The sequence below is a fragment of the Gobius niger genome, assembly GCF_951799975.1.
Source record: "Gobius niger genome assembly, chromosome: 3".
Taxonomy (NCBI): domain Eukaryota; kingdom Metazoa; phylum Chordata; class Actinopteri; order Gobiiformes; family Gobiidae; genus Gobius; species Gobius niger.
Window position 1 is genome coordinate 1650956 of NC_136854.1, and position 27729 is coordinate 1678684.

At 41.1% G+C, this 27729-nt stretch overlaps 2 protein-coding genes across 2 annotated transcripts in view; both read left to right on the top strand.

The window, feature by feature from the left end:
* Positions 1-2969: 2969 nt before the first annotated feature.
* The window catches only part of LOC306960557 (NACHT, LRR and PYD domains-containing protein 3-like), a gene marked incomplete at both ends in the record, with an annotated part of 243675 nt that continues 218915 nt past the window's right edge, over positions 2970-27729 (top strand). The window contains 3 exons of the mRNA XM_079552991.1: positions 2970-2980; positions 3228-3314; positions 3736-3834. Of these exons, the coding sequence (XP_079409117.1) occupies positions 2970-2980; positions 3228-3314; positions 3736-3834 (197 nt within the window). The remainder of the gene's footprint in view (positions 2981-3227; positions 3315-3735; positions 3835-27729) is intronic.
* Positions 4429-27729, top strand: LOC306960411 (protein NLRC3-like; the record flags this gene model as incomplete). Its single annotated transcript, XM_079552843.1, has 6 exons — positions 4429-6145; positions 6210-6377; positions 8181-8348; positions 8419-8592; positions 12734-12780; positions 27200-27729. Exons 1-6 carry the CDS (start codon positions 4536-4538, stop codon positions 27727-27729), a joined length of 2697 nt encoding a protein of 898 aa, XP_079408969.1. The 5' UTR covers positions 4429-4535.

Consider the following 27729-nt stretch of genomic DNA (forward strand, 5'->3'; position numbering starts at 1 on the left):
ACTCCAGCAGTGACTTTTGTTTTGCAAACTAATCATGCACGACTAAAGTGACGAGAGGAATAAAAAAAAACATAATAATCACTACGCGTGTGTCCTCTCCTCCTGGCGCCTGCAGCTGCACTTCCCTGTATTTGCGCTGCTTTCTGCCGACTTCAGTAGCGCTGCCACAGGGCCAGGACAGCACGACTCGCAAAAATATCAAACGTGTTTGAAAACCTATCGACTGTGCGTGAATTTCTCCATTGTGAGATCAATAAAGGATTATCTTATCTTATCTTATTTTCACTCGTACGTTTGTCATAAGCAGCTCTTCGTGGCTCGTAGGCCCCTGTACACTGCACGAAAGAGACGCACGGAGAGGCTGAAAGTCGTGCGATCAAAATTTCTGCCAAAATCGTGTCTAAAATCGCACCGTGTCTGCCCAGCTGACTCTAACTACGCTTAGAAAACGGCGATCTGTTTACGGAAGAAATGGGAGATAAATGAGTCGACAATGATCATGAGATGAGATGAGATCATGCTAGACGACGCAAAACCGGGACTAAACCAGGACTAAACCAGGACTAAACCGGAACTAAACCAGGACTAAACCAGGACTAAACCAGGACTAAACCAGGACTGAACCAGGACTGGCGGCCCCCGGAGATATTTTTTCTTCACATGACAACTGCGAAGGCTCCGGGCAGAGACATCGAAAACTTCTAATGACGACTGTCTGAGAGAAAGAGACGTGGAGCGAGGACTAAACATGATCTGATCAGGGCTTTGCTCTCCGGCCTTGAAGAAACAAATGCATGAATACGTTTTTCTGTATCACTCCTAGATAAGATGTTTCGTATTTTAGCAATGTTGTGCAGGTGAAAGATTGTTGTTTTACAAGCCTGGTTTATATGTGTTTTAAAAGAGAGGTGTTGGTCAAACAGATCTCCAAGGTTTTTTTTTACTGTAGAGCTCGTCGATACGCTAACATTATCCAGGGAGATGATCTGCTGAGACGAAGACTTTCTCATTTTTGTTTTGGTTTTGAGGCCCTGATATAATAACCTAGCCTCTAGCTCTGTTTATTACGTCAGAGTCAGACCTAAAGTCTCTTGTGTTCACAGATCTGCTCCTGGGATCGGCCCAGTGTCAGTGAGAAGTGATCACTCCAATGATCGCTGGATTAATTTTAAAGAAAAACATGGTTCACGGTAAGTCAGACTCACTTCGACACCACTTTATTTTAATGACATTTTAGTGTTTAGTGGGTTTAAGAATTAGGTCGCATTCACACCTGGGACTTGGTTCGATTGGGGACCAAAGTTGCAACATTGTTTCAGCTCAAACTGGCGCGGTTTGCGTTCACCACTCTTTTTTGTCAATCGAACCAACGTTCTAAATGCAGAGCTCCCCTACACGCCTATGGGGGCGCTGCATCAAAACCTTCTACAGGAAAAACAGTGAACAAGAAACACGCTTCTCTGATTGGTCGATTAAACTCCACTTCCTGTTCCGTGTTTTGTATACAAAATGGAGCGGGATCAGACTGTGACTGTGTTGGTTTTTCTTTCCGCACGTTTTAATATAATAGTGACTCTAACTACGCTGAGAACACACCGATCTGTTTACGGACGAAATGGGAGATAAATGCGTCAACAATGATCATGAGATGAGATGAGATCATGCTAGACGAGGCAAAACCGGGACTAAACCAGGACTAAACCAGGACTAAACCAGGACTAAACCAGGACTGGCGGCCCCCGGAGATATTTTTTCTTCACATGACAACTGCGAAGGCTCCGGGCAGAGACAACGAAAACTACTAATGACGACTGTCTGAGAGAAAGAGACGTGGAGCGAGGACTAAACATGATCTGATCAGGGCTTTGCTCTCCAGCCTCTGGTGCTGCTCATGTCAGTGTTTCTGTCTCATATTTACGAGTCATGGCTTCAGGTGTAAATGTTGCATTAACTGTTAGCTCTCACGTGTCTGCACATGCGTTTTCATTTACATTCCGTAATGAATGTCGTAATTGTCTCCGCTCTGTTCTGTCTTTGCGTGACTCGTTTGTTTTGGTTGTAACAGACGCACAACGTCCTACAACTTTCTCTTCCTGGTTTTTTTCCACTCTCTGACTCAGTTACGTTCATAACCCAAAAGATCCACCACAGAGTTCGTTTGAACCGCACCGAGTCCCACGTTTTCAGCCGGGCCAGGGTTCGTTTCTTTGTTCCAGAACAGAGCCCGTTTGCACGTCCACAACACCTCAAACGAACCGGGCTATCTGCGCAAACGGGCCCTGTTTCGGATCAAGAGGGGGTTGTGAATGCGACATCAGAGTCATCAGGAATAAATTGTGAGGTCTCTGTTTGAGTAACTTCAGTGACGCAGCATTTTAAAGTAACCTTTGAACTCTTTATTAAGTGGCTTTTGAAATCAAATATAAATCTCTTAAAATTTACCTCAGAATTCCACTGAGTCTACTATATTAGTCTGATGTGTAACAGTAAATAGAAGCAGTGAGAGGACTTCTCCCTGTGAGACCCCAGTACAGCAACGTCTCAACTGCTGCCTGCCTGGGGACTACAGATGGAAACTAGCATCCCTGCTATAATCTGGCATATTTACAGTGCTCATGTGCAACTGTTCATCAATATGCATTGTCCCTATCAAATAAATAAATAAAACTCAACAAAAATAAAAAAGTACAAGACTTAACAGTAGATTTACTTTAATTGAACAGATTATATATTTTTTGTGATGGAGCCACAACATCAAGGAAGTCAGACTTGCGCCACTATGTTCTCCAAATAGGTTTATTCATGTTTATTTGTTAATTTGGGATCAGTTAGGTCTTCTAGTAATGATGTGAAGTTCTTATAGCCAATAATAGACAGTTTCGCAGTTGCAGTATTCCAGCCTTGAAGAAACAAATGCATGAATACGTTTTTCTGTGTCACTATTAGATCAGATGTTTCGTATTTTAGCAATGTTGCACAGGTGAATGGTTGCTGTTTTACAAGCCTGGTTTATATGTGTTTTAAAAGTGAGGTCTTGGTCAAACAGAACTCCGAGGTTTTCTTTACTATAGAGCTTGTCGATGTGCTAACATTATCCAGGGAGATCATCTGCTGAGACAAAGACTTTCTCATTTTTGTTTTGGTTTTGAGGACCTAACATAATAACCTCGGCTCTAGCTCTGTTTGTTACATCAGAGTCGGCTCTAAAGTCTCTCTTGTGTTCACAGATCTGCTCCTGGGATCGACCCAGTGTCAGTGAGAAGTGATCACTCCAATGATCGTTGGATTAATTTTAAAAGAAAACATGGTTCACAGTAAGTCACACTCACTTCGACACCACTTTATGTTAATGACATTTTACAGTTTGGGTTCAAGAATTAGAGTCATCAGGAATAATTTGCGAGGTTTCTGTTTGAGTAAATTCAGTGACGCAGCATTTTAAAGTAACCTTTGAACTTTTATAAAGTGGCTTTTGAAATCAAATATAAGTCTTTGAAAATGTACCAACTTTAGTCTACTCGCTCAGATATATTAAAGTCTGATGTGTAACAGTAAATAGACGCAGTGAGAGGACTTCTCCCTGTGGGATCCCAGTACAACATCTCAACTCAACAAAAATAAAAAAGTACTAGACTTAACAGTAGGTTTCGTTTAATTGAACAGATTATATTGTTTTTGTGATGGAGCCACAACATCAAGGAAGCTTTCATGCGTTTCACTTCTTGTTTGTCTCAGGATCCTCCAGAAACAGCCTCCATCTGAACCAGGCCCCGTCTGTGAGTCCCTCAGGAGCGACTGGTCCATGATGAGCCCACTGAACTTCTCCTCAGATCTGTAAGATTGAGTTTGTTTAAACACAAGGACAGACAGTGGTTTAATGAGGTTCTGAAAGTGTGAGAGAAAGAGCTGAATCCTGAGGTGTTTGTTGTGTCTCTGTCACAGAGTGGAGCAGGCTCCAGAGCTCAGAGCTCAGCAACATCACACTCAGCTGGACTCCATATTTAAGGTGTGTCCTTCACTGAAGTTTGGAGATGTTCAGATTAATGGACTTGTTTCACACAGATCTGACACTGACTGCATTTGTGTTGTTTCTAATGTGTCTGTGCAGCTTCTGGAGGAGGACATCTTCACCTTTGTCCAGAAGGAGCTGAAGAAGCTCCATAAGGTTCTGAGCACAGATCACCCAGAATGCTTAGAGCCTGATGAGGATGGAGAGGCTTTTCTGAAGATCACTGTGAACTTCCTGAGGAGGAGGCAGCAGAAGGAGCTGGCTGAGCGTCTGTGGAGCAGTAGGTCCATTTCACTCAGTCATTTGATCTTCTCTGAGACTCAGGCTCTGTCTGTGTCTTCATTCAGGGAGATGTTCTGGAGTTCTTCGGCGTAAACTGAAGCGTGACCTGCAGCAGAAGTGTCAGTGTGTGTTTGAGGGCGTGGCTAAAGCAGGAAGCCCCGCCCTCCTGCAGCAGATCTACACAGAGCTCTACATCACAGAGGGAGGGGCCTCAGAGGTCAACCAGGAACATGAGGTCAGACACATGGAAACAGCCTCCAGGAAAGCAGGCGGAGCAGAGACGGCCATCACATGTGAAGACATGTTTAAAGGCCCCGCGGACACAGGGGCGCCCGTCAGAACAGTGCTGACAAAGGGAGTGGCTGGCATCGGGAAAACACTGCTCACTCAGAAGTTCAGTCTGGACTGGGCTGAAGGCAAAGCCCACCAGGACGTCCAGCTGCTGTTCCCCTTCACTTTCAGAGCACTCAATGTGCTGAAGGGCAGGAGCTTCAGCCTGGTGCAGCTGCTCCATCACTTCTTTAGAGGAACAGAAGAAGTGAGCAGCTTTGAAGACCTGCAGCTGCTCTTCATCTTGGACGGTCTGGACGAGTGCAGACTTCCTCTGGACTTTAGCCGGACCCGGATCCTGACGGAGCCCACAGAGAGCACCTCAGTGAAGGAGCTGCTGGTGAACCTCATCAGGGGGAGCCTGCTTCCCTCCGCTCGCCTCTGGATAACCACACGCCCCGCGGCAGCCAATCAGATCCCTGCTGAGTGCGTCTCCATGGTGACAGAGGTGCGAGGGTTCAGCGACCCACAGAAGGAGCTGTACTTCAGGAACAGGTTCAAGAAGAAGAAGGCCAAAACAATCATCTCCCACATCAAGACGTCCCGAAGCCTCCACATCATGTGCTTCATGCCAGTCTTCTGCTGGATCCTCTCCACAGTCCTGGAGCATGTGCTGAAGACCAGAGAGAGAGCAGAGCTGCCCAAGACCCTGACTCAGATGTACATCCACTTCCTGGTGGTTCAGGCCAAAGTCAAGAACATCAAGTATGAAGGAGGATCTGAGACAGACCCACACTGGAGTCCAGAGACCAGGAAGATGGTGCAGTCTCTGGGAAAACTGGCCTTTGAGCAGCTGCAGAAAGGAAACCTGATCTTCTACGAGAGTGACCTGAGCGAGTGTGGGCTGGACGCTGCAGCCGCCTCAGTGTACTCCGGAGTCTTCACACAGGTCTTTAGAGAAGAGCCAGGCCTGTACCAGGACAAGGTCTACTGCTTCATCCATCTGAGTGTGCAGGAGTTTCTGGCTGCTCTTCACGTCCATCAGACCTTCTTCAGAACAGATATCAACCCGATTGTGGATGAGATGTCTAGATCTTCCAGGTTCTTAATTTTTTGTGGCACTCCATTAGAGTTCTACCAGACGGCTGTGGACCAGGCCTTACAGAGTCCAAACGGACACCTGGACTTGTTCCTGCGCTTCCTCCTGGGTCTTTCACTGCCGACCAATCAGAGCCTTCTCCAAGGTCTGCTGACACAGACAGGAAGTAGCTCCCAGACCAATCAGAAAACAGCTGAGTACATCAAGCAGAAGCTGAGTGAGGAAGTGTCTGCAGAGAGAAGCATCAACCTGCTCCACTGTCTGAATGAGCTGAATGATGGTTCTCTGGTGGAGCAGGTCCAACAGCACCTGAGCTCAGGACGTCTGTCTAAAGGTGGACTGTCTCCTGCTCAGTGGTCAGCTCTGGCCTTCATCTTACTGTCATCAGAAGAAGCTCTGGAGCAGTTTGAGCTGAAGAAATACTGTGCTTCAGAGGAGGCTCTGCTGAGGCTGCTGCCAGTGGTCAAAGCCTCCAACAAAGCTCTGTGAGTGAGGTCTATGTAAGTATGAACCTTCTAAACTTCACCTAAAACAGTGTGTTCTCTCCAGACTGAGCAGCTGTAACCTGTCAGAGAGCAGCTGTGAAGCTCTGTCCTCAGTCCTCAGCTCCTCTAGTCTGACAGTCCTGGACCTCAGTAACAACGACCTGAAGGACTCAGGGCTGAAGATGTTGTCTGTTGGACTGAAGAGTCCTCACTGTAAACTGGAGCAGCTCAGGTCAGAGGGTTTATCTTTCTTTTTAAATTAATGTTAATTATTTGTTAAATACATGTACACAGTTCTTCTTATTGTTCTGTAATGTTTTAAGACATGATAAAAAATATCCCAGTGTCAGTTTTTTCTTTAAGACAAAGTAAATCATTTGTTTTCATGAGATTACTTTACAGGAACTGTGCTGCCTCAGGAAAATATACTGTTTAATGTTTAGACCTCAGTTTTGTATCTGAACAATGTTTTATAAAGTTGATTCCAGTCAAAGGCAGTAAAAACACTTTTAGAGCTTTAAACCTGGAGCTGCAGGATTTTCCTTCATCACATTGAAACTGAGGTTTGAGCTGCTGCTGTAACGTGACCTCAAGGGCTGAGGGTTTGTTTTTTTAGGCCTTGTCCTTCACAGTTTGAGTGACAGACGTGTTCTCCAATCAGAATGATGGAGCCTCGCTGCCTTTGGCTGTTGGTCAATGAAAAGTGTCTTCAGAAGAATCATGTTTGTCTCTGCAGTCGCTGTAAACAAACTCCACCTGTGTCTCGGGCAGAGCGAACTGCAAACTATTATCACGAAACAAACAAAGTCTCACGACCTGAGAGTCGGACTGAGTCACAGAATCATCATTTCCTCAGGGAGCAGGTCGAGGTGGTTCAAAACAGACAAACTCCTCCGTTCATCACCGTACGCTCGTATCACTGTATTTAGCCTCGTCCAACTGGAACATCTTCACTGCAGGTTTTTCATGTAAATATGAGGCGGATTTTCTTAAAACAAACAACGTTTTGTAGCTTTTGATTCAGAGATTGTATTTATGTCACTGAACAGGAAGGAAGAGAGTGCTATGTTAATGTGAGAATGATTAGAACTAAGTATGTTCTCTCTTCAGACTCTTGTCTCTTTGCTTTTGCAGATTTGTATCTTGTTGCTGATGAAGCTGAAATGTAATAACTGAGCACCGTGATGTTTAACAGCAGTTTAGAAGTTTGTGCTCAGACACATGAAAATTAAACACAGGCGATATATAAAATATTAAAACCACATATCGATTCACAATATCGGTCTGGAAAATCACAATTATTTTTTTATCCAAATTGTGCAGCTCTAGTTAAACATGTGACAAAGTTGTTCCTTCATCAAAAACAGCCTGAACAGGAGCTGAAATAACTCCTGTGTGACCATCGTCTTCAGTGTTTCAGGAAGTGACAAAGAGCATGACCATAAGAGTGACTGAACAGGGACCAATCAGAGGAGGAGGTGGACGGGGCAAGTGTGTCCTTGCTCTTCATTGGTTGAAGCGCCTCATGTTCTGTCTCTTTTAAAAGATCGTCTCTGCTCCTAAAGTTCACAGTCAGAACAACAAGTTCTAAATAGAAACAAAGTGAATTTAGAACTTGCTGAAGTTGTGCTTTGAGCCACTTGCACATCTTTGAATAGTCTTTGAATCTTCTCCAGTGGCTGTTCTGCTGCTGGAGCATATGAGACGCTCCTCATGTTCCTCCTGAGCCCCAGGAAGGAAACCACTGGACATGTTAGATCAATGTGGCATTTTCTAACCAACGAGATGTAAAATATTGTTCAGGATGTGTTTGAGGTTATAGAGGGTATGTGAGTGATGTCACAACAGCAACAGCCCGGCAGTAAAAACATTACATTCAGTGGCAAGTACAAAATGTTACTTAGTCAATTTGAAATTTAGAAGCTTCTCTTTCTGTTTAGATTTAAACACCTGTAAAAACAGCCTCTTTGAATCCAGTTTATATTTTGTGTTTGTGTAACTTTGTGTCTTATTGTAAATGTTACGTCTCCTCCAGACTGAGCGACTGTAACCTGTCAGAGAGCAGCTGTGAAGCTCTGTCCTCAGTCCTCAGCTCCTCTAGTCTGACAGTCCTGGACCTCAGTAAGAACGACCTGAAGGACTCAGGGCTGAAGATGTTGTCTGTTGGACTGAAGAGTCCTCACTGTAAACTGGAGCAGCTCAGGTCAGAGGGTTTACTCTTCATCTCTGTGAGTTTATCATTTCTATGACTCTGTTTAACCCTGTGTGTTCAGACTGTCAGGGTGTCTGATCTCAGAGGAAGGCTGTGCTGCTCTGGCCTCAGCTCTGAGGTCCAACCCCTCCCATCTGACAGACCTGGACCTCAGCTTCAACCATCCAGGAGACACAGGAGTAAAGCTCCTGACTGCTCTACAGGAGGAGCCCCACTGCTCACTCTCCACTCTCAGGTCAGGACAGTTATTACACAGTTATTACACAGTTATTACAGGACATTTTTACTCTCATTCACCATGAAACATTATAATGTAAGAAACAGGATTTTTTAGTCCATTTGGATTCTTTATGCATCTGTCTCAGTTACATTAGCTCATGTTTTGGTGATCTTAAAATAAAAAGGAGAAGCAATGCTCTATTTTCACGTATGTGAACAGTTAACAAGTCGGCTCGTCCGGGAGACTCTTCAGTCTGTTAGCATTAGCCTCAAACATCGCAAATTCTGATCAATCCAGATGTTTAATCTGCTGTTGTCTAGATTTAGGTTTCCGTAGAAAACATTAATGTCTGTCCAGAGCATTACAGATTTTACTTCAGATACAAAAGTGTCGTCTGAGCTAAATGCTAACTCAGATTCAGTGGCCGTTTCTCAATATGCGTTCTTGTCCATGCTTGTGTGCTCGTGCACTCGTGAAACGTCATCGGAGCCGGCCCGAGTACTGTTCCAATTCAAAGTTCGCATCAGGCCGAGAACGGTCAAATCCCCGGATGTTGTTCTCGCCCCGCCCCATTTACCGAGTCTGCATCAGAGCAGACTCGCTGCATTCTCGGTCTGGACCGTATCCCAGAAGCCTTCGCGGCAGCAGCAGCAGAACAGCAGCGCTGCCATTAAACTCAGCGGCTAAGGTGCATGCGGTAAGTTTAATGTTGCTTTTCTATTCTCTCGACTAAAATTCACTTTTAAGGCGATTTGAGGCGAGAAATGTCTACTTGTAAGGTAAACCCGCTTGTCAGTTTACCGGTTGAATCCTTGTAAAAATCCGATCTAGCGTCTTTGAGGAATTCAGCGACCCGCGCTCTGAGCTGTAGCCGAGCGGACCGAGCTCAAACTCAGCTACAAGTTCCACGAAGCTTCGCTGGTTTTCTCCAGCCTTGTTGTAGTTAAACTTGTGAAAACTTGAGACGAAATGTTTGTTTTGTAACTGTTGTTGACTGCGTATTTATGTTAATGGTAATAGTTTAGCTAATATATGAAGTAAATATACGATCTAGCGTCTTTGGGGAATTCAGCGGCCCGCGCTGTGAGTTATGTCCGAGCGGAGTGAGCTCAAACTCAGCTAAAGGTTCCACGAAGCTCCGCTGGTTTTCTCCGGCCCTATTGTAGTTAAACTCATGAAAACTTGAGACAAATAGTTTGTTTGTGACTGTTGTTGACTACGTATTAATATTGCTGGTAATATGTTGGCTAATACAGTATGTGAAGTAAGGTACTCAAAATTAGTAAACACTCGACAAATTTCTTTCATTATATCTTATTTCTCTTCATATGTTTTTTCAAACGTTTAATGAATAGATTATCATCTGTAGTTAAATAAAAATGAAGAAAAAATGTAAGATAGGTTACTTCAACACCGAAAAGGTAATGGGGGACAATGCACAGCATCTGCATTGAAACAAAAGTAAACATGTCAGATTATAGCCACAAGGCTGATTTACACTTTTCGTAGGCTTTCAAAACAAAATCGAACATTTGAGAGTAGATTATTATAATGGTCATGATAAAGATTGTTATGTTGAAGTCAGGGAGAAATGCTACATGTTTATGTACAATAGAAAACTGAAGATGCCTTTTATTAATGACAGCCTGTATTATACTGTATGCTTATTGTTTCCTTTTCACAGAGCAGTGATGGAGATGTGTTCTAATATAAGGACCATTTTCAGCGCGACTACCGTTGCCTTGTGAACTTAAACTGTAGATAAATGTTTTCAGGTTCAAGGAACTTTATTTGATCAAAATGTAACGTTAAAGCATTTCCGGGAGGTTCTTATTAACATAACATTAGATGAACATTCTATTAATGTGTTTTTAACCTCTTACCACCTTAACAAGCGCATTTTTTGCCGTTCAGTTTTACCCAAATCTAAAAGTTCTGGACTTTATCCCACAGCCTATTGGCCAGAGTAACGCCTCATTGAAAAGCTGAGACCTACAAAACTGTGGCTTTTTTATTGTGTTTTCGTCCCCTTTTGTGTTGAGGTTTCACCCTTTTTTTCTGCACTTATCACCTTGTTGTGATTGACTTTTTTGTTGCACCGTCTCCGCTTTTTTGTTACTCTTTTGTGGCTCTTTTGTGACTTTATTTGATCACTTTTTGTTGCGTTTTCATGCTTGTTTTTGTTGCTATTTTGGTGCTTTTTTCAAGAAAGTTTTAGATTTGGGTAAAGCCAAACTGGAGAAAATGTGCTCTGTTCAGGTGTAGGTTAAAAGGTTACAGTTACCTGAGGCGTCGTGCTGAAAGTACTTGGTTCATTACTACAATGAATGTTTATTCTTTATATATTTTAAATAGAAACTGTGCCGTAGGCAGGAAGCTGCTCCATCAACAACGTGCCTTTTGAACTTAGAAGCGTTTATTGGTCTGTATCACAAAACACTTTTTGATTTGTGTCTAATGTTATTGTTATTGCAGGGGCCACTTGCTGCTGGTGGATGCACCAGCAGCGCTCTGACCTGTGGTTGTAACCACCAGATTCCACTGGACCTCTGTCCACGCCACTGCTCCGCACGCTTACGCGGATTACAATCACATTGTAGTGACTGAAAGTAGCATCTTATCATATGATCATCCAGAATTTAAATCCACTTGGCACAGGCTGGTTCCTATTTCACATTTCATTTTCATTCACCTCTTTTATAATTGACTATAAAGTGAATTATTACACTTTACTTGAATAAAAAAGGTGTGAAAGGGATGTGAGCCACAAAGTAATTTGCTTCCTTTATTGTGCCTTGGCCCTGCCATGCAGTAGGCTTTTTTTGTGGCGATCGTCAGCAGTGGTGTACAGGGGTTTGTACAGGCTGCAGTGGAGTCCGGGTAAACGGCTCCAGCTCAAGGTGCTCAGCAGGACATGGAGACCAGCTCCTCATACGTATATCTGAGACTTCCGACAGGACGCCGTCTGAATCTGCAGATGTTTCTGAAGACAAATAACATGAGCAGAACTGACACATTTACGCCTGTTCCTCTGCAATAACTGTATTATCATCTATGAATCAATAAAATGTATGTTTGATCAAATGCGGTTTCATTATACCTTGAAATGTGGCTGAATGTTGTTCAGGTAATTATTTTATGAACAATGTTTGAGTAATATCTTTGTTTACAATCATTACAAAGGGTTTTGTTCCATTAACATCAGTGTGAAGTTTTCTCTGAGTTCGCTCTAAATTGGATATTACATTTACATTTCTTCATGAACCGAATGGCATCACCTTTTTTTTCTTTTTTAATTCTTCCTTGGTGTGCCCATGTGAATATTACAGTGTTAATATTGCACAGACTTAATTTTGATGGTGATATTGTCGGTGTCCTGCCATGGCTTAAGCTTCCACAGGCTGAGAGGGCAGCAGCATCAGCGGGAGGATAAAGCCCAGAACCAAACTACACATTTAGTGCAAAGCACATTTGCAATAATAAGGCTATTGTAAGGTTTGTGCTTCTATTAGAAATAGCTTAACTTGATTGTTTGAAGTCTCTAAAAATATAGTAGAAAATACAAAATTAACATGTTCATTTAGTATGTTTTTATATATATATATATTGTATATATATATGCTACACATACATATACCGCAAAATATGTTTTTTCTCCTCTTGCCGTTCTCCCGAGGAGTTAAACGCACGCAGGTTAAAGTGACAGCTCAGCTGGTTGAAAGCCCCGAGTACACGAGCACTGTTCCAATACGTCTAACTGTTATGCGTTCTCCCGTTCTCCCTAAGTCCATACTTCTCGTGTACTCAGCAAGTGCATACTTGCCGAGCACACGAGAACATACTTGTATTCTTGAGTATTGAGAAACGGCCAGTTTCTTCTTTTTGCCTCAGATTCACATCCAGGGACCACATAGCATCATCTTATAATATGATAATGATAAAGAAACCACATAAAGGATCAATGCCATGAAAAGGACAAAGTGTACCTCACCATACTTTAGTATTGAGCTGGGCTTCACTGTTTATTTGTAACGATCAGTTTAAAACAGGTCCCTGATTCCAGGGCGACACAACGACCCTGTAACTGTGAGGCTGTTTAGTTGTTCCTGTGTGACATCATCTGCATGCCCTGTTTAACTGAAGTGTGTTTCCTCAGACTGGATCCTGCTGGAGCTGAGTGGTTAAAACCAGGAGTCAGTAAGTGTGAGTATAACGTTCACACAAAGCATTCTGGGAAACGGACAGTGTTTGGGAGAATACTTTAAAACTGTATTTAGTTACAGATACTGAATACTTTCCTTAAATGTATTTAATAATGTATTCCATTAGTTTGTCCAGAGTACTGTATTCTGAATACTTAAAATACTTTCATGTTGATTTTCATTATATTCTTGCATACAAGCGGCGTATGGTTAAAAACGTGCAGCTGCACTTGTTACACCGCCTGATATGAACTTATTTACCATTAATTCAGAATAAATTAAAGCACTTTGCAAACGCCCATAGCCCAAAATAACAGAACTATGATTATGAAACTGAAATATAATTAATTAACTGCGATGTATTCAGCCCCGCCCATCATCAGACCTCCTTTGGAGCATTTTGGGGTAAATTAATCTAGAGTTTAAAGGTGATCCTGTTGAGTCCAACGAGCTTCACCAACTAACTTCCTTTTAATTCAAACCTGAAACTCTGAGTCATGAACCACAGAGACGTGTTTAAAGGTATAGCGGAGGATGTTCTATTTCCGGGTTGATCATCAAGACGATTGGTCCTCCTAATTGTCAATCATTCTGGTGATATGCCTACGTAAGGCCGTCGTGCGCGCTCGCCCCTTGTTAATTTCTGCACATTCGCACTTTCAAGCCTATGTGAGTTACGCTGTTAGCCGTTCATTGCTGCTGCAGAACGCACCAAGTCGTTTGAAAATGGCAGAGGGGCAAGAGAAAAAGTGTCTTCGAAGTGTATGAGAAGAAGAGAAAGGCTTCAGAAGAGAGAAACAAGACCAGAGTGTTTTTGGGAGATTCTTCCTCCTCGGAGGCAGGTAGAGCTTTTTTTTTAAAAGTGGAGAGGGCGGTTCTTTCCTAAAATTCGGGAAAATCCTCCTGTATACCTTTAATGAGCCAAGTCAGAAACTTTGATCCAGTCACTTTGTTTCAACACGTTTGAACTTGAAGAAAGTCATTTTAGTTTATTCTCTATTTTGTTCCTGATAAACCACTTTCTAAGAGTTTAAAATGTAAATGTTCATTATGTTTCTTTATCTGCGACACAAACAAGAATTCAAGTTTTAATACGAAAGAAAATATTTCTGTAATGTCACTTCAGAACATTCCAAGTTATGTGTCAATAATTAATGCTCCTGTTTGATTCTATTGTCGGGGTGAAATGTTACAAACTGTAGCTTAAAAATGTGCAGTTTCTTCATTTACTTGTATTCTTAAGTGAAAAAATAATTAAATCGATCATGTATTTATTGATATTTATATCTTTGAATCTTTCAGTCCATTTCAAATCAATACACTGCGTTCCAAATTATTATGCAAATTGTATTTTTATGTCAAAAAGGTAAAAAAAAAAAACTAAAAATAATGAAACTCATGGATGGTATTGTGTGTCAGGGCTCTATAAATCACTGACATTAAAGGATATATATATCCTGCTATTTTAGCCATTCCAAAGTTAAGTATAGGCATGTATATGATATATTGTACCTCTACCACTATGGAGCACTCATTTTTGTGATAAATATAAGTATTTTCTGGAGGTATTTTTCGAACCCGGAAGACACAGCGCTTCGATTCAGTTAGCCCCGCCCCCTCTCTCCGCACATACAACTTTACCGTAATATAAATAAACAGCAATAAGTGAAATTGCTTCACGATGCAGTTATACGGAGTTGACATCTGCAACACAGCTTCATAAATGGCTAACACACACATGCTAACACACACACTAACACACAAGCTAACACACATGCTAACACACACGCTAACACACACGCTAACACACAAGCTAACACACATGTTAACACACACGCTAACACACACGCTAACACACAAGCTAACACACAAGCTAACACACATGCTAACACACACGCTAACACACACGCTAACACACATGCTAACACACACAAGCTAACCCGCGTTTGGACTGACTCACCACTCTGGTCCATCGCTGTTTACATTATGGGACTCGCGTTGGTTATAAAAGTGAATCCACTTTGATTCTGGCGAAGGTTCATCAAACATCCATCAGAGACAGTCACAGAAAAACAATATTTTGGTGAAAGTCGCTGAATTCCGGAGAGAAAAAAAAACTTCTGACAAGTGGCCTCTTCTTTCAACACAGTCTCACTCCGAAAGCGTCATAAACTGACGAACGGTCACTCGCCTTATGCGTAATATAGAACGCAAAAGGTCCCCGTTTGTGTCTCCCTTGACGCAGTGGGTTTTTCGTTAGAGCCCAGGCGCCACTCATTTGACGATATCGGAAAACTCGTAGTATAGAACGCGTAGTACAAATTCTGTTTAGCCAACTACAAAACAAACAAAGATGCAAAAATGAATAAAATTACAATAATGCTAAAGAAAAATGCAAAATCACAGTCATACACTCGCTTGAATCCCTCACACAAGCGCATAAAGCACGCAAAACACAAACCAGACGCGCAGAACTACAGTATTATTTGCGTGAATCTGAGGCCAAGCTGTTGTTCATTAAAGCTAAAAAATGAGGGATCCAGAACAAACCAAGCCGGACCCAACCAACTCTCAAAAACTACTCCAGGAAGTTTACAATATCACATTGCATTACAGCAATAATAACAATTTAAAGCCTTTTTCCTACCTTCTGCTGTCTTCATGGGACGAGTACTCCAGTATAAGTCCCACAAGTGTGCAGCCGCCGCGTGTCATGGTCCTGTTTTAATCCATGGCTCGCCGGGTCTTTCCACCGGCTTGTACCCGGCGAAGGTGCGTTCTCTTCGGGCTAGCTTTGAGCTGGAGTCTAATGGAGTCTCGTAACAACGATTCACACTTCCTCTGCTTCAGTCCTTTTGGTGAAAGTGATGCCAAGCGTCCGCAATGATATACATGATATACTTGCCTCTATACAGCCATTTGAGGTGAAAAAATACGCATTTATTGATCATATGTTTGACTAGGCGCCAATATACAGTGACACGATCAGCTGTTTTGATTGACACCTCCGTCAACCAGTGACACGCGTTCAAAACTGTGACGTCACTAAGAAGATGGTCAATCTATATTTTTATTGTATATTTAAGTCATTGAGCAGAAGATTCTGAAAGCACTTTTATAGCATGGATTGGAGGCCTATTTTATTTTATTTTTAGAATTATTATTTTTTATGAATTTTTCCGCAAAAGGTAAACAGAACTGAAGATCCCTAAGTTTCTACACGGACTGGTTTTGGTGTCGCGCCCGTCCCCCCGAGGCTTTAATAAGTTAGAGGTGAGTTGTTTATAATCGTGTCATTTTACCTACTTAGTTGAACGCTAGGAACGTCTAGGCTCTAGAAACCACTTGCTGTAGGCTGTATGTGAGTATATTTTTGCTGGGATTCATATGGCTGTAGAGTCTTATACCAGCTACTCAGTTTTTTTAGACAGGATTTTATTTTGTGTTTTTAATAATGTAGGAACTGATCCAGTGCTGAGCCTCTAAATTAGGGTGTTAACTGATCAAATCATGATTAAAGCATGTCACAACAAAGTTTAAACCAAGAACCTGACCATCTTTACCAAGGCCCAAAACCATGGGATGCAGGTCATTCCTGTATAGTAGTAGTAGAACTGTTGTCATGTGCTGCAAACATATTATTAGTAATGAATCATTAATTCCTTTCTTTGTGCGAGGACAGACAGACGTCTTTTTGAATTGAGGAGAAGATCGAGGACATGGGATTTGGAGTTTGTCCACTACAAGACCGTAGATTCTTCACTCTACTGCATCAGATTGCTCCAGGTTTGTCATTTCCACATCAGTCAGAGGGCTGCACAAGTTTGAACAAATATCTACTTGCAAAGGTATTGTGATTGCAGCAAGATTTTTGTAGTTTCGTTAATACAAAAATGTTGTAATTGTGTCCATGTAAAATAGATTAAATAAGACATGACGTCTTCTATCACTGAAGACACTAAAGTGCGCAGAGGTTTTGTGGCAATCGGCTCTAATTTAAGCTAGGCTTCTTGTCATATATACTGAAGTTGGCTTTGCCAAAGCTATTTTGTAAATGTTTAGTGGTGTTTAGAGGCACTGTTTGAAGGGAGGATATGACAGACCACGCTTGTGTGCACTAGATGAGGAACTGTCTTTTCTTTACCTATGTTCTTAATGATCATTTTGTGTTTGTGTCCCAGAATTATTGATCTGCACCCTGGTATATCCTGGAATAGTCACTTGTGCAGTTTTGATGACATCTCTTGAAGTGTTATGACCATCGAGCACAGCAGGTAAGATCACGTTATACAGAAGAATCAGCCTCTGAATTAGCTGGTGCAGTGTTATGTTTAAATGGCAAACCAGAGCGCTCAAAAGCATATCAAGCATATCTGGTTTTCAGCACAGTTCATACACAACTGAGGCTTATCTCACAAACAGACACTCAACTCCACATTTACAGAAGACGGGGGACTGACATCCTGTCTGTGCGTTCTGTCAGAAAATGGAAAGTACATTATTATCTTCACATGGTCTATAGTTCAGAGTTCATTTGCATGTTTTGAGCCAGGACTTTATGGTGGAAACAACCAGTCATCACCTTAGTTTTCTTGGATGCAGTGAAAGAAAGTCCGCACAACCGCATAATTGGCTTGCAAATTTTAATGTTTACTAACACCAAAACATATACATATGCAAACATCTAACCTTAAAGTAAATATCTAAAAAAACTAATCAAACAAAGGCAGAAGCAGCTACATGAGTATTAGGTTTTTGTCATTTTCTCTTTCAAACAGCAAAGAAAAGTGTGTTATCAAAGTGCCCACATTTACAGAATGTCTTGTGTTTAAACTGAATTAAAAAAATGTTTTCCTCTTCTCACCAGCTTCTACCGGCAAAGAGACGACAACGAATGAAGATTATGCATCATTATAAACACACAGCCACGGCTGGAAGTCTGATTCTACTTGTTTTGCGTTTTGAAGAGAAACCAGACTTTCTTCCTGACGCTCTTGATTGAAGCAAGGGAAAGTAGTGGATACGCTTCAACCTCTTGAGATTTAAATTTTTCTCAAATATTTATGTCCATGATTTGCAATACAAGGAAAATAGCATTGGTGTCTTTCATGTTCATCATTTTATGATTAATAGTATGTTGTTTCTCTGATATGTCCTGAGCTAGTATGTCTTTTTTAACCAAAAATGTAATTTTGTTCCTGAAAAGTGGCCAGGGCTTAAAGCTCCATCCATACATCCATCCATTTTCTTCCGCTTTACCCGGGGCCGGGTCGTGGGGGCAGCAGTCTCAGCAGAGATGCCCAAACTTCCCGATCCACACACACCTCCTCCAGCTGTTCTGACCCCGAGGCCACACCAGGCCAGCTCGGAGACATAGTCCCACCAGCGTGCCCTGGGTCTTCCACGAGGCCTTGTCCCACTAGGACATGCCTGGAACACCTCCCACGGGAGGCTTAAAGCTAATTGATGAACAAAAAAAAGTAAATAAATACATAAAGAACCTAACTATACGTTGTTTTGGATCACATAAAATAAGTATAATTTATTGATTGGTTTATTTGATGGGACAGTGCATGTTAATGAACATACATGGGTCCAATGCATGTAAACAAGCCACAACGGATTATAATCTTGGGCTAATTTCCATCCCTCGTCCCCCATGTGCACTGTCATTCATCCTGGCCTACTGTACATGTTTTTAGTGGTAGGATAAACCGGAGTACCCGGAGGAAACCTACGCAGACACGGGGAGAACATGCAAACTCCTCACAGAAAGACCCCGTCCCTGGTGGGAATCGAACCCTTACTTCCTAGCTACAATTCTATCAAGAAGGTTCCGGCCACATCCAAAATGTTTTCAACAGTTCTTACGCTTTATGCTGGATTTTTGATCCAGGGTAAAGGATCTGGGATATATTATGGAGGATCCGGCAAAAGATTTATCTGATATAATGGTGTTTAATGAGAGTGTTCCGGCAAATGTTTTGGCCTGTTCCCCGAATCCATCACTTCAGACCAAAAGTGTTCCTGAAAATACTAATTTACAAATCAAGCACTGTTTAGATATTATTAATACATTTCAGGTGACATAGCGTTCTATAAGTCTGTATGATTCGATAGCGATCGGTGACTAGTGAAATACTAATGTCATTATGGAGTTTGTTAGTGTTGCACCATAAGATCATGAATCCTGTCACTGATATAAATTGGCAATTTCAAAATTCTCTATATATTTTTAATATCGTTGTTATGGTATATGGTTGTTGTTCAAGACATTTTGTATAAGTGCCTCTTGGTGAAGACTAAACAGACCAGCCCAAAGACCCAAGACAAAGCAGTAAAGACTTTTTTTTTTAAATGTTATTTTTATTTTCTAATATAATGTTATAATGTAACATTACCAAGCATAAAATGATGTTGTACACATTTAGTAACTAACCTGATGAGTAGAAACTAGTACAGTAAATGTACAGCCAGAACCCATCAAAGAAGAAAACAAACAGGTTGGAAACAAGAAAGTCTTCGTCTAAACCAGTGCCTGCAAGACTGAACCAAAACATTATATAGGAAAACCCTGACCAGGAGTAACGTCCCACACGCTAAAATGACTTGTATGCATTCCATCCCTTTCAAACACTTAAAACACTTGCTTTCAAAATGCTGACACCATCTTCTTCATGATTTTAAAATACTTGCACGTATATCAGACTTATTCTTGTCATTTCCAAGCTCAAACTTCCTCCACTACAATTCAGTTCCTGCTAGAGCTGGGTGATGAAACAAAAACGCATACAATTTTTGCCATTTCCTGAAACCTATGCTTCAGCTTTTTAGAATCGAAAGTTTTGTTTGAACAAGTGGTACAGAATGGACTGGAGTCTTCAGTCAGGAATGTCAGTCAGTAACTTCAGTCTCTCGTCACACATTCATTGATGCTGTACTTCTTGTTCCCCCAAGTTTTCCAGTCCAGCTGTGGCTTATGTTTATCTATCATCCATCTTCTTCCACTTGTCCGTTGCCGAGTCGTGGGGCCACCATACAAGCTGCCCAGTGCCCCTATGGCTCCTCCCACAGGTGGTGGGTCCACAGAAGGACGGCCTTCTGATTCTAACCTGGCCTTTTGGTCTCTCATAAGGGGCCTCCTTTCTGGAAGGGAGTGGTTTGAGCACCTGATTGATCCTGGAGCTCTGTTGTCGGGGGCTTCATGCCCCTGGTCGGCTCTTCCATAGCAAACAAATCCTAGCTGACGGCTCAGACAACGGGCCATTCAGAAGCCCCTTATGGCTGTGTGTTTATAATGATGCATAATCTTCATTCTCCTATTTAGCCGGGCGCTCTCAGTGTGTCCGTGTAAGTGAAGCAGTGTCCCAACTGAGAGAGTGCACTATGGGAGTGCCACAGGGATCTATCTTGGGGCCATTATTGTTCAGTTTATATATAAATGACCTCCCATCCGTGTGTGATGATGTTGATGTCCAGATGTTTGCTGACGACACCGTTATCTACACGGATGGGAAGGACCATGAACAAGTGGCAACCAAGCTATCTGTGGCAATGGACAAAATTTCTGTGTGGTTGAATGATTCCTGTCTAACACTGAATGTGAGTAAAACTGCGCCAATGTTCTTCTCAACAAAACCAAACAAAAAAACAAACCCCTTAATTACAGTAAAAGGAAAAAAAAATGATAATGTCAATGAGTTCAGATACCTTGGCATCAATTTAGACTCGAAACTAAGCTTTAAGAAACACATCAAAAAGGTATGCCATACAATAAAATATAATCTGTTTACATTTAAATCTATAAGAAATTCATTGACAATACAAGGAGCTATAACGTACTTCAATGCAATGATATTACCTCACTTACTCTATGGTGTGTCATGCTGGTCACAAGCCAACAAATCCACAATTAAACCTTTAGAATCTCTTTATAAACTAGCACTTAGGATTCTAGATAGGAAATCGCGACAGTATCATCACTGTCAAATATTGACCAAATATAAAATGCTCAATTTTGAATATATAGTTAAATCAGCCAATCTAAAATTACTATTCAAGATTGTTAATAATGTGGCACCTCCACCACTAAAAAAAGTTTGTCCAATTAACATCTGATCAGATGTTCAGAACAACAAGGTCAACAGTCAATGGTCAATGTACCGAAACGAAAAACAGCATTAGGACAATCTGCATTTTCTTTTAAAACTATCTCTGAATGGAACAAACTTCCAATTGCACTAAAATTATGCATAAGACTTAAAACGATTTTGAGTGTGACACAACATTTTCTGGGAAATCAAACATGTCAGCATTAAAGAAAACAACAACAGCAACAACTAAATTTGACATCTGAGAAGGGTAGGGGTATAGACTATAGAGGAACACGTTTTCCTTTTAATAAAATGGACTTTTTTAAAATTTGTATATAAATGTAAATACTGTCTGTAAATATTGTGAACTGTATTTTTTATGCTTTTTGTAGTGTTTTGTATTTGTCTGTCTCAGGGACTGCAGATGGAAATTAGCTCCAAGAGCTCAAGTCTGGTACAAAGCATCTTTTCATATGCTGATTAATGCTCCTGTACATGTCCCTGTCAAATAAATAAAATAAAATAAATAAACTAAACTCATTTGTTGTAGTCTCTTTGCCGGTAGAAGCTGATGAGAAGAGGAAAACATTTTTTTAATTCAGTTTAAACACAAGACATTCTGTAAATGTGGGCACTTTGATGACACACTTTTCTTTGCTGTTTGAAAGAGAAAATGACAAAAACCTAATACTCATGTAGCTGCTTCTGCCTTTGTTTGATTAGATTTTTTAGATATTTACTTTGGGGTTAGATGTTTGCATATGTATATGTTTTGGTGTTAGTAAACATTAAAATTTGCAAGCCAATTATGCGGTTGTGCGGACTTTCTTTCACTGCATCCAAGAAAACTAAGGTGATGACTGGTTGTTTCCACCATAAAGTGCTGGCTCAAAACATGCAAATGAACTCTGAACTATAGACCATGTGAAGATAATAACGTACTTTTCATTTTCTGACAGAACGCACAGACAGGATGTCAGTCCCCCATCTTCTGTAAATGTGGAGTTGAGTGTCTGTTTGTGAGATAAGCCTCAATTGTGTATGAACTGTGCTGAAAACCTGATATGCTTGATATGCTTTTGAGCGCTCTGGTTTGCCATATAAACATAACACTGCACCAGCTAATTCAGAGGCTGATTCTTCTGTATAACGTGATCTTACCTGCTGTGCTCGATGGTCATAACACTTCAAGAGATGTCATCAAAACTGCACAAGTGACTATTCCAGGATATACCAGGGTGCAGATCAATAATTCTGGGACACAAACACAAAATAATCATTAACAACATAGGTAAAGAAAAGACAGTTCCTCATCTAGTGCACACAAGCGTGGTCTGTCATATCCTCCCTTCAAACAGTGCCTCTAAACACCACTAAACATTTACAAAATAGCTTTGGCAAAGCCAACTTCAGTATATATGACAAGAAGCCTAGCTTAAATTAGAGCCGATTGCCACAAAACCTCTGCGCACTTTAGTGTCTTCAGTGATAGAAGACGTCATGTCTTATTTAATCTATTTTACATGGACACAATTACAACATTTTTGTATTAACGAAACTACAAAAATCTTGCTGCAATCACAATACCTTTGCAAGTAGATATTTGTTCAAACTTGTGCAGCCCTCTGACTGATGTGGAAATGACAAACCTGGAGCAATCTGATGCAGTAGAGTGAAGAATATACGGTCTTGTAGTGGACAAACTCCAAATCCCATGTCCTCGATCTTCTCCTCAATTCAAAAAGACGTCTGTCTGTCCTCGCACAAAGAAAGGAATTAATGATTCATTACTAATAATATGTTTGCAGCAGATGACAACAGTTCTACTACTACTATACAGGAATGACCTGCATCCCATGGTTTTGGGCCTTGGTAAAGATGGTCAGGTTCTTGGTTTAAACTTTGTTGTGACATGCTTTAATCATGATTTGATCAGTTAACACCCTAATTTAGAGGCTCAGCACTGGATCAGTTCCTACATTATTAAAAACACAAAATAAAATCCTGTCTAAAAAAACTGAGTAGCTGGTATAAGACTCTACAGCCATATGAATCCCAGCAAAAATATACTCACATACAGCCTACAGCAAGTGGTTTTTAGAGCCTAGACGTTTGAAGCGTTCAACTAAGTAGGTAAAATGACACGATTAAAAACAACTCACCTCTAACTTATTAAAGCCTCGGGGGGACGGGCGCGACACCAAAACCAGTCCGTGTAGAAACTTAGGGATCTTCAGTTCTGTTTACCTTTTGCGGAAAAATTCATAAAAAATAATAATTCTAAAAATAAAATAAAATAGGCCTCCAATCCATGCTATAAAAGTGCTTTCAGAATCTTCTGCTCAATGACTTAAATATACAATAAAAATATAGATTGACCATCTTCTTAGTGACGTCACAGTTTTGAACGCGTGTCACTGGTTGACGGAGGTGTCAATCAAAACAGCTGATCGTGTCACTGTATATTGGCGCCTAGTCAAACATATGATCAATAAATGCGTATTTTTTCACCTCAAATGGCTGTATAGAGGCAAGTATATCATGTATATCATTGCGGACGCTTGGCATCACTTTCACCAAAAGGACTGAAGCAGAGGAAGTGTGAATCGTTGTTACGAGACTCCATTAGACTCCAGCTCAAAGCTAGCCCGAAGAGAACGCACCTTCGCCGGGTACAAGCCGGTGGAAAGACCCGGCGAGCCATGGATTAAAACAGGACCATGACACGCGGCGGCTGCACACTTGTGGGACTTATACTGGAGTACTCGTCCCATGAAGACAGCAGAAGGTAGGAAAAAGGCTTTAAATTGTTATTATTGCTGTAATGCAATGTGATATTGTAAACTTCCTGGAGTAGTTTTTGAGAGTTGGTTGGGTCCGGCTTGGTTTGTTCTGGATCCCTCATTTTTTAGCTTTAATGAACAACAGCTTGGCCTCAGATTCACGCAAATAATACTGTAGTTCTGCGCGTCTGGTTTGTGTTTTGCGTGCTTTATGCGCTTGTGTGAGGGATTCAAGCGAGTGTATGACTGTGATTTTGCATTTTTCTTTAGCATTATTGTAATTTTATTCATTTTTGCATCTTTGTTTGTTTTGTAGTTGGCTAAACAGAATTTGTACTACGCGTTCTATAATACGAGTTTTCCGATATCGTCAAATGAGTGGCGCCTGGGCTCTCATTCAAATAAACGAAAAACCCACTGCGTCAAGGGACACACAAACGGGGACCTTTTGCGTTCTATATTACGCATAAGGCGAGTGACCGTTCGTCAGTTTATGACGCTTTCGGAGTGAGACTGTGTTGCTTCTTTAGGAAGGTTGAATAAAGTCCTCGTAACCAAACACACTTTTCTCTGTGACAAGAATAAGAACAGGTGTGTCCAGAGTAGGTTATAACGAGCTCCATCTTCACAGCTTTTCTTTGTTTCTCTCTTGTTTCTCTCTCTTTTACAAATAAAAATCATTGTGTTGGACATTGCATTTCAGACGTCAAGCACTTCCGTTCCGCTGTGACGACACAACTGAGCAGGGCAGTCGTTCACCAGGAGAGTGAGGAGCAGCTGCTCAGAGAGCAGGATTCAGGAGGATTACTGAGAACTCACTCTGGGGGTGTTTTTGATAAGGAAATAGCATAAGAACATGGCTAAAAGCACCAAAAAAGTCGATTTTGCATGATATATTACCTTTAAAATGACACAGGTATCGAAAAAAGTACCGTTAAGGCCCCGGTCCCGAAAAGCAGGTATTGTCGTCTTATCAAAAGAAAACGACCGGTCCCAGCCCTAAACATACGTCGTCCTGTGCACATGTTTGAACATTTTTAAATATTTATTTTTTCCATTTCCTGACATTTTGTCTGTGTTGCAGCTTGAGACGTGGATTTCTGCAGAAAACGTTATTTTAAGCCAAATTTTCAGAATCTAGTGTTTGTTTTTCTCTCATGTCTTTTATTTGGTGGATCTGCATTTCCCTGTCGCCCCCTAGTGTACAAAAATGTACACGCCTAAAAACAGCCATAACATCGACATTTTCAATATTTTTTTTTCCACTTTTTGCATAAATCACATGAACTACTTTACACTTTTCCAAAACTACCAAACATGTAATAATGTTCTGGATTTAACTTAAAATCAGTTTCAAAACTTAAAGCTGAAAGAAATTGTTCCACAAAAACACAAAAGTGTGATTATATTTGTAATAATAACTTGTAGAGCTGAGGCTTTGTCTGTTTCCAGAGCCGTGTTTGTGTCACAGATGAAGTGAAATTCATTCATTTGGAAGAAAATCAGTGAAATTTGACATTTTTACTGAATTTCATCAAATTCTTTTTTTCTGACAGTTGGTAAAGTCAGTGTTGTTTCATATTCTACAGTTTGTAAACTCTGTGTTCATGTGAGAACCAGAGCGTGGTGGGCGGAGCCTAAAATTATTTTTTGTTCATAAATAGTAATTATCAGCTGAAAGTGACCTGAACACACAAAATAACCTGGACAAAGAGCTGCAGTCTGGGTTTATTCTCTTGTTTCCTCAGGTTTACAAACCTGGGCCTCGTTTTCAACAGAGACTTTTCTGCTTCTAAACTAACCCCTGATTGTGACGCTCCCACTGAGCTGTTTCTTCACACTCAACATTATTGTCGATAAATCACTTGTTAATATAAATAATATTCATATATTTTATATAAAACATAAAGACAAACAAATCCTGTAGTTTCCCCTGGGCCACAGCTTCAGTATAAACTGACTGTAAACACATGCATCTGTTACAATGTTAGAAAAGTGGAAAGTTCTGAAATGCAGTGAAAATGTCAAATTCAACTCATTTTCTTCCAAATGAAACGCTGACATCACAGATATGAGACTTTTTTCCTGTATTACAGTGAGATTTAAAATGTGAAGTTTGATGTGAGAAAAGTCCAGGTTCTGCCATGGCTCCATTATATCCTAATGGGAAAATAACATGATTTCATTCATCTGGACGACAGGAACAAGGTCCAAACTGAAGAAATACAGGACAAATGTCAAACCTGACTCTTGTTCTGCAAAATGAAATGATCAAATATATGACTTTTATACTGCGACAGGGGAGCAAAGACAAAGGAAGTCATGAATGTTTTTATAATGAAAAACTGGACATAAAGAATCGTCCACGACAGAAAAACTACAAATGCTTCAAATCCATTTTTTGCTGATCTTTGACACGTCCAAGGCTCGAAACACCACATCAGTCCCAGCTCTGAACTCTTCATTATTATAAAGAGAATCAGCTTTTTATGTTGTTTGTAGCAAACTTCAAAGGTTTGGTTTTGAATCTGGCAAATAAAGGGTTAAAACTCCCAAATAAATCACATGTTTGGGAGTTTTGAGAAGATGAGAAGTAATTCCTGAGATTCATGACAAAATAAGAAAAAGATGAAAGAATTAGGTTTTTATATATTAGTTTGAAAAGTGTCCATTTTTGTACACTAGGGCGAGACAGAAAGGAACCACTGTCACACAGCCCGCCTACTGTTACACAGCCCCGCCCACTGTCACACAGCCCCGCCCACTGTCACACAGCCCCGCCCACTGTCACACAGCCCCGCCCTCCATCAGACCTCCTGCTGAGGAGCTTTGGATCATCTTTAAACTCCAGATGAATTTCCCGACGTGCTCCACTCTGTGAAAGATCTTTACCGATGAGCTTCTATTCATTAAACCTGAAACTCTGAGTCATGAACCACAGAGACGTGTTTAATGAGCGACGTCACAGTCACTTTGTTTCAACACGTTTGAACTTGAAGAAAGTCATTTGAGAATTAGAACGGAAAATACATTTAGAAAAGAAGCACCTTCATGAGTCTGAGACGTGTTTTGTTCCTGATAAACCACTTTCTAAGAGTTTAAATGTAAATGTTAATGTTTCTTTATCTGCGACAGCGCGACACAAACAAGAATTCAAGTTTTTATACGAAAGAAAATGTTTGTTAAATGTCACTTCAGAACATTCCAGGTTATGTGTGGCTACGTCACAAGAGAAACTAAACTGAAACATAAATAAATTAGCTCAGCTTCACTCAGACGATCCTGTGAAGCCTTTGGAACAGAAGCATTTTTACAGAAACAATAATTAAAGCTCCTGTTTTATTCTATTGTCGGGGTGAAATGTTACAAACTGTGGCTTATATTACATTATATACATATTCTTAAGTGAAACAACAATTAAATCAATCATGTATTTCTTGAGATTTATATTTGAATCTTTCAGTCCATTTCAAATCAATATAAATGTCGTTCTCCTCTAAAGAGTGAACAGGGACTAACTGCTGCTGTGTTTTCTCTCCCTCAGATTTCACTGAACTCTCTCTGGATCCAAACACAGCTCAGAGGAACCTCAAACTGTCTGACAACAACAAGAAGGCGACACTTGTGAGTGAAGATCAGCCGTATCCAGATCATCAGGACAGATTTGAGGACTGGGCTCAGCTTCTGTGTGACTCTGGTCTGACTGGGCGCTGTTACTGGGAGGTCCAGTGGAGAGGAATGGTTTCTATAACAGTGTCTTACAGAGGAATCAAGAGGAAAGGAGGAGGTGCTGACAGTGGGTTTGGACACAATGATCAGTCCTGGAGTCTGATCTGCTCTAAACGTGGTTTCTCTGTTTGGCATAAAAACAAACGAACCCCCCTCCCTCAGCCCGGCTCCTCCTCTGGGACAGTAGGGGTGTATGTGGACTGTGCTGCTGGCTCTCTGTCCTTCTACACAGTCTCCTCTGAGGAACTGATCCACCTCCACACCTTCAAAACCACCTTCACTCACACCCTGATCCCTGGGTTTAGGCTCTGCACTTACGGCTCCTCAGTGACTCTGTCAGACTGA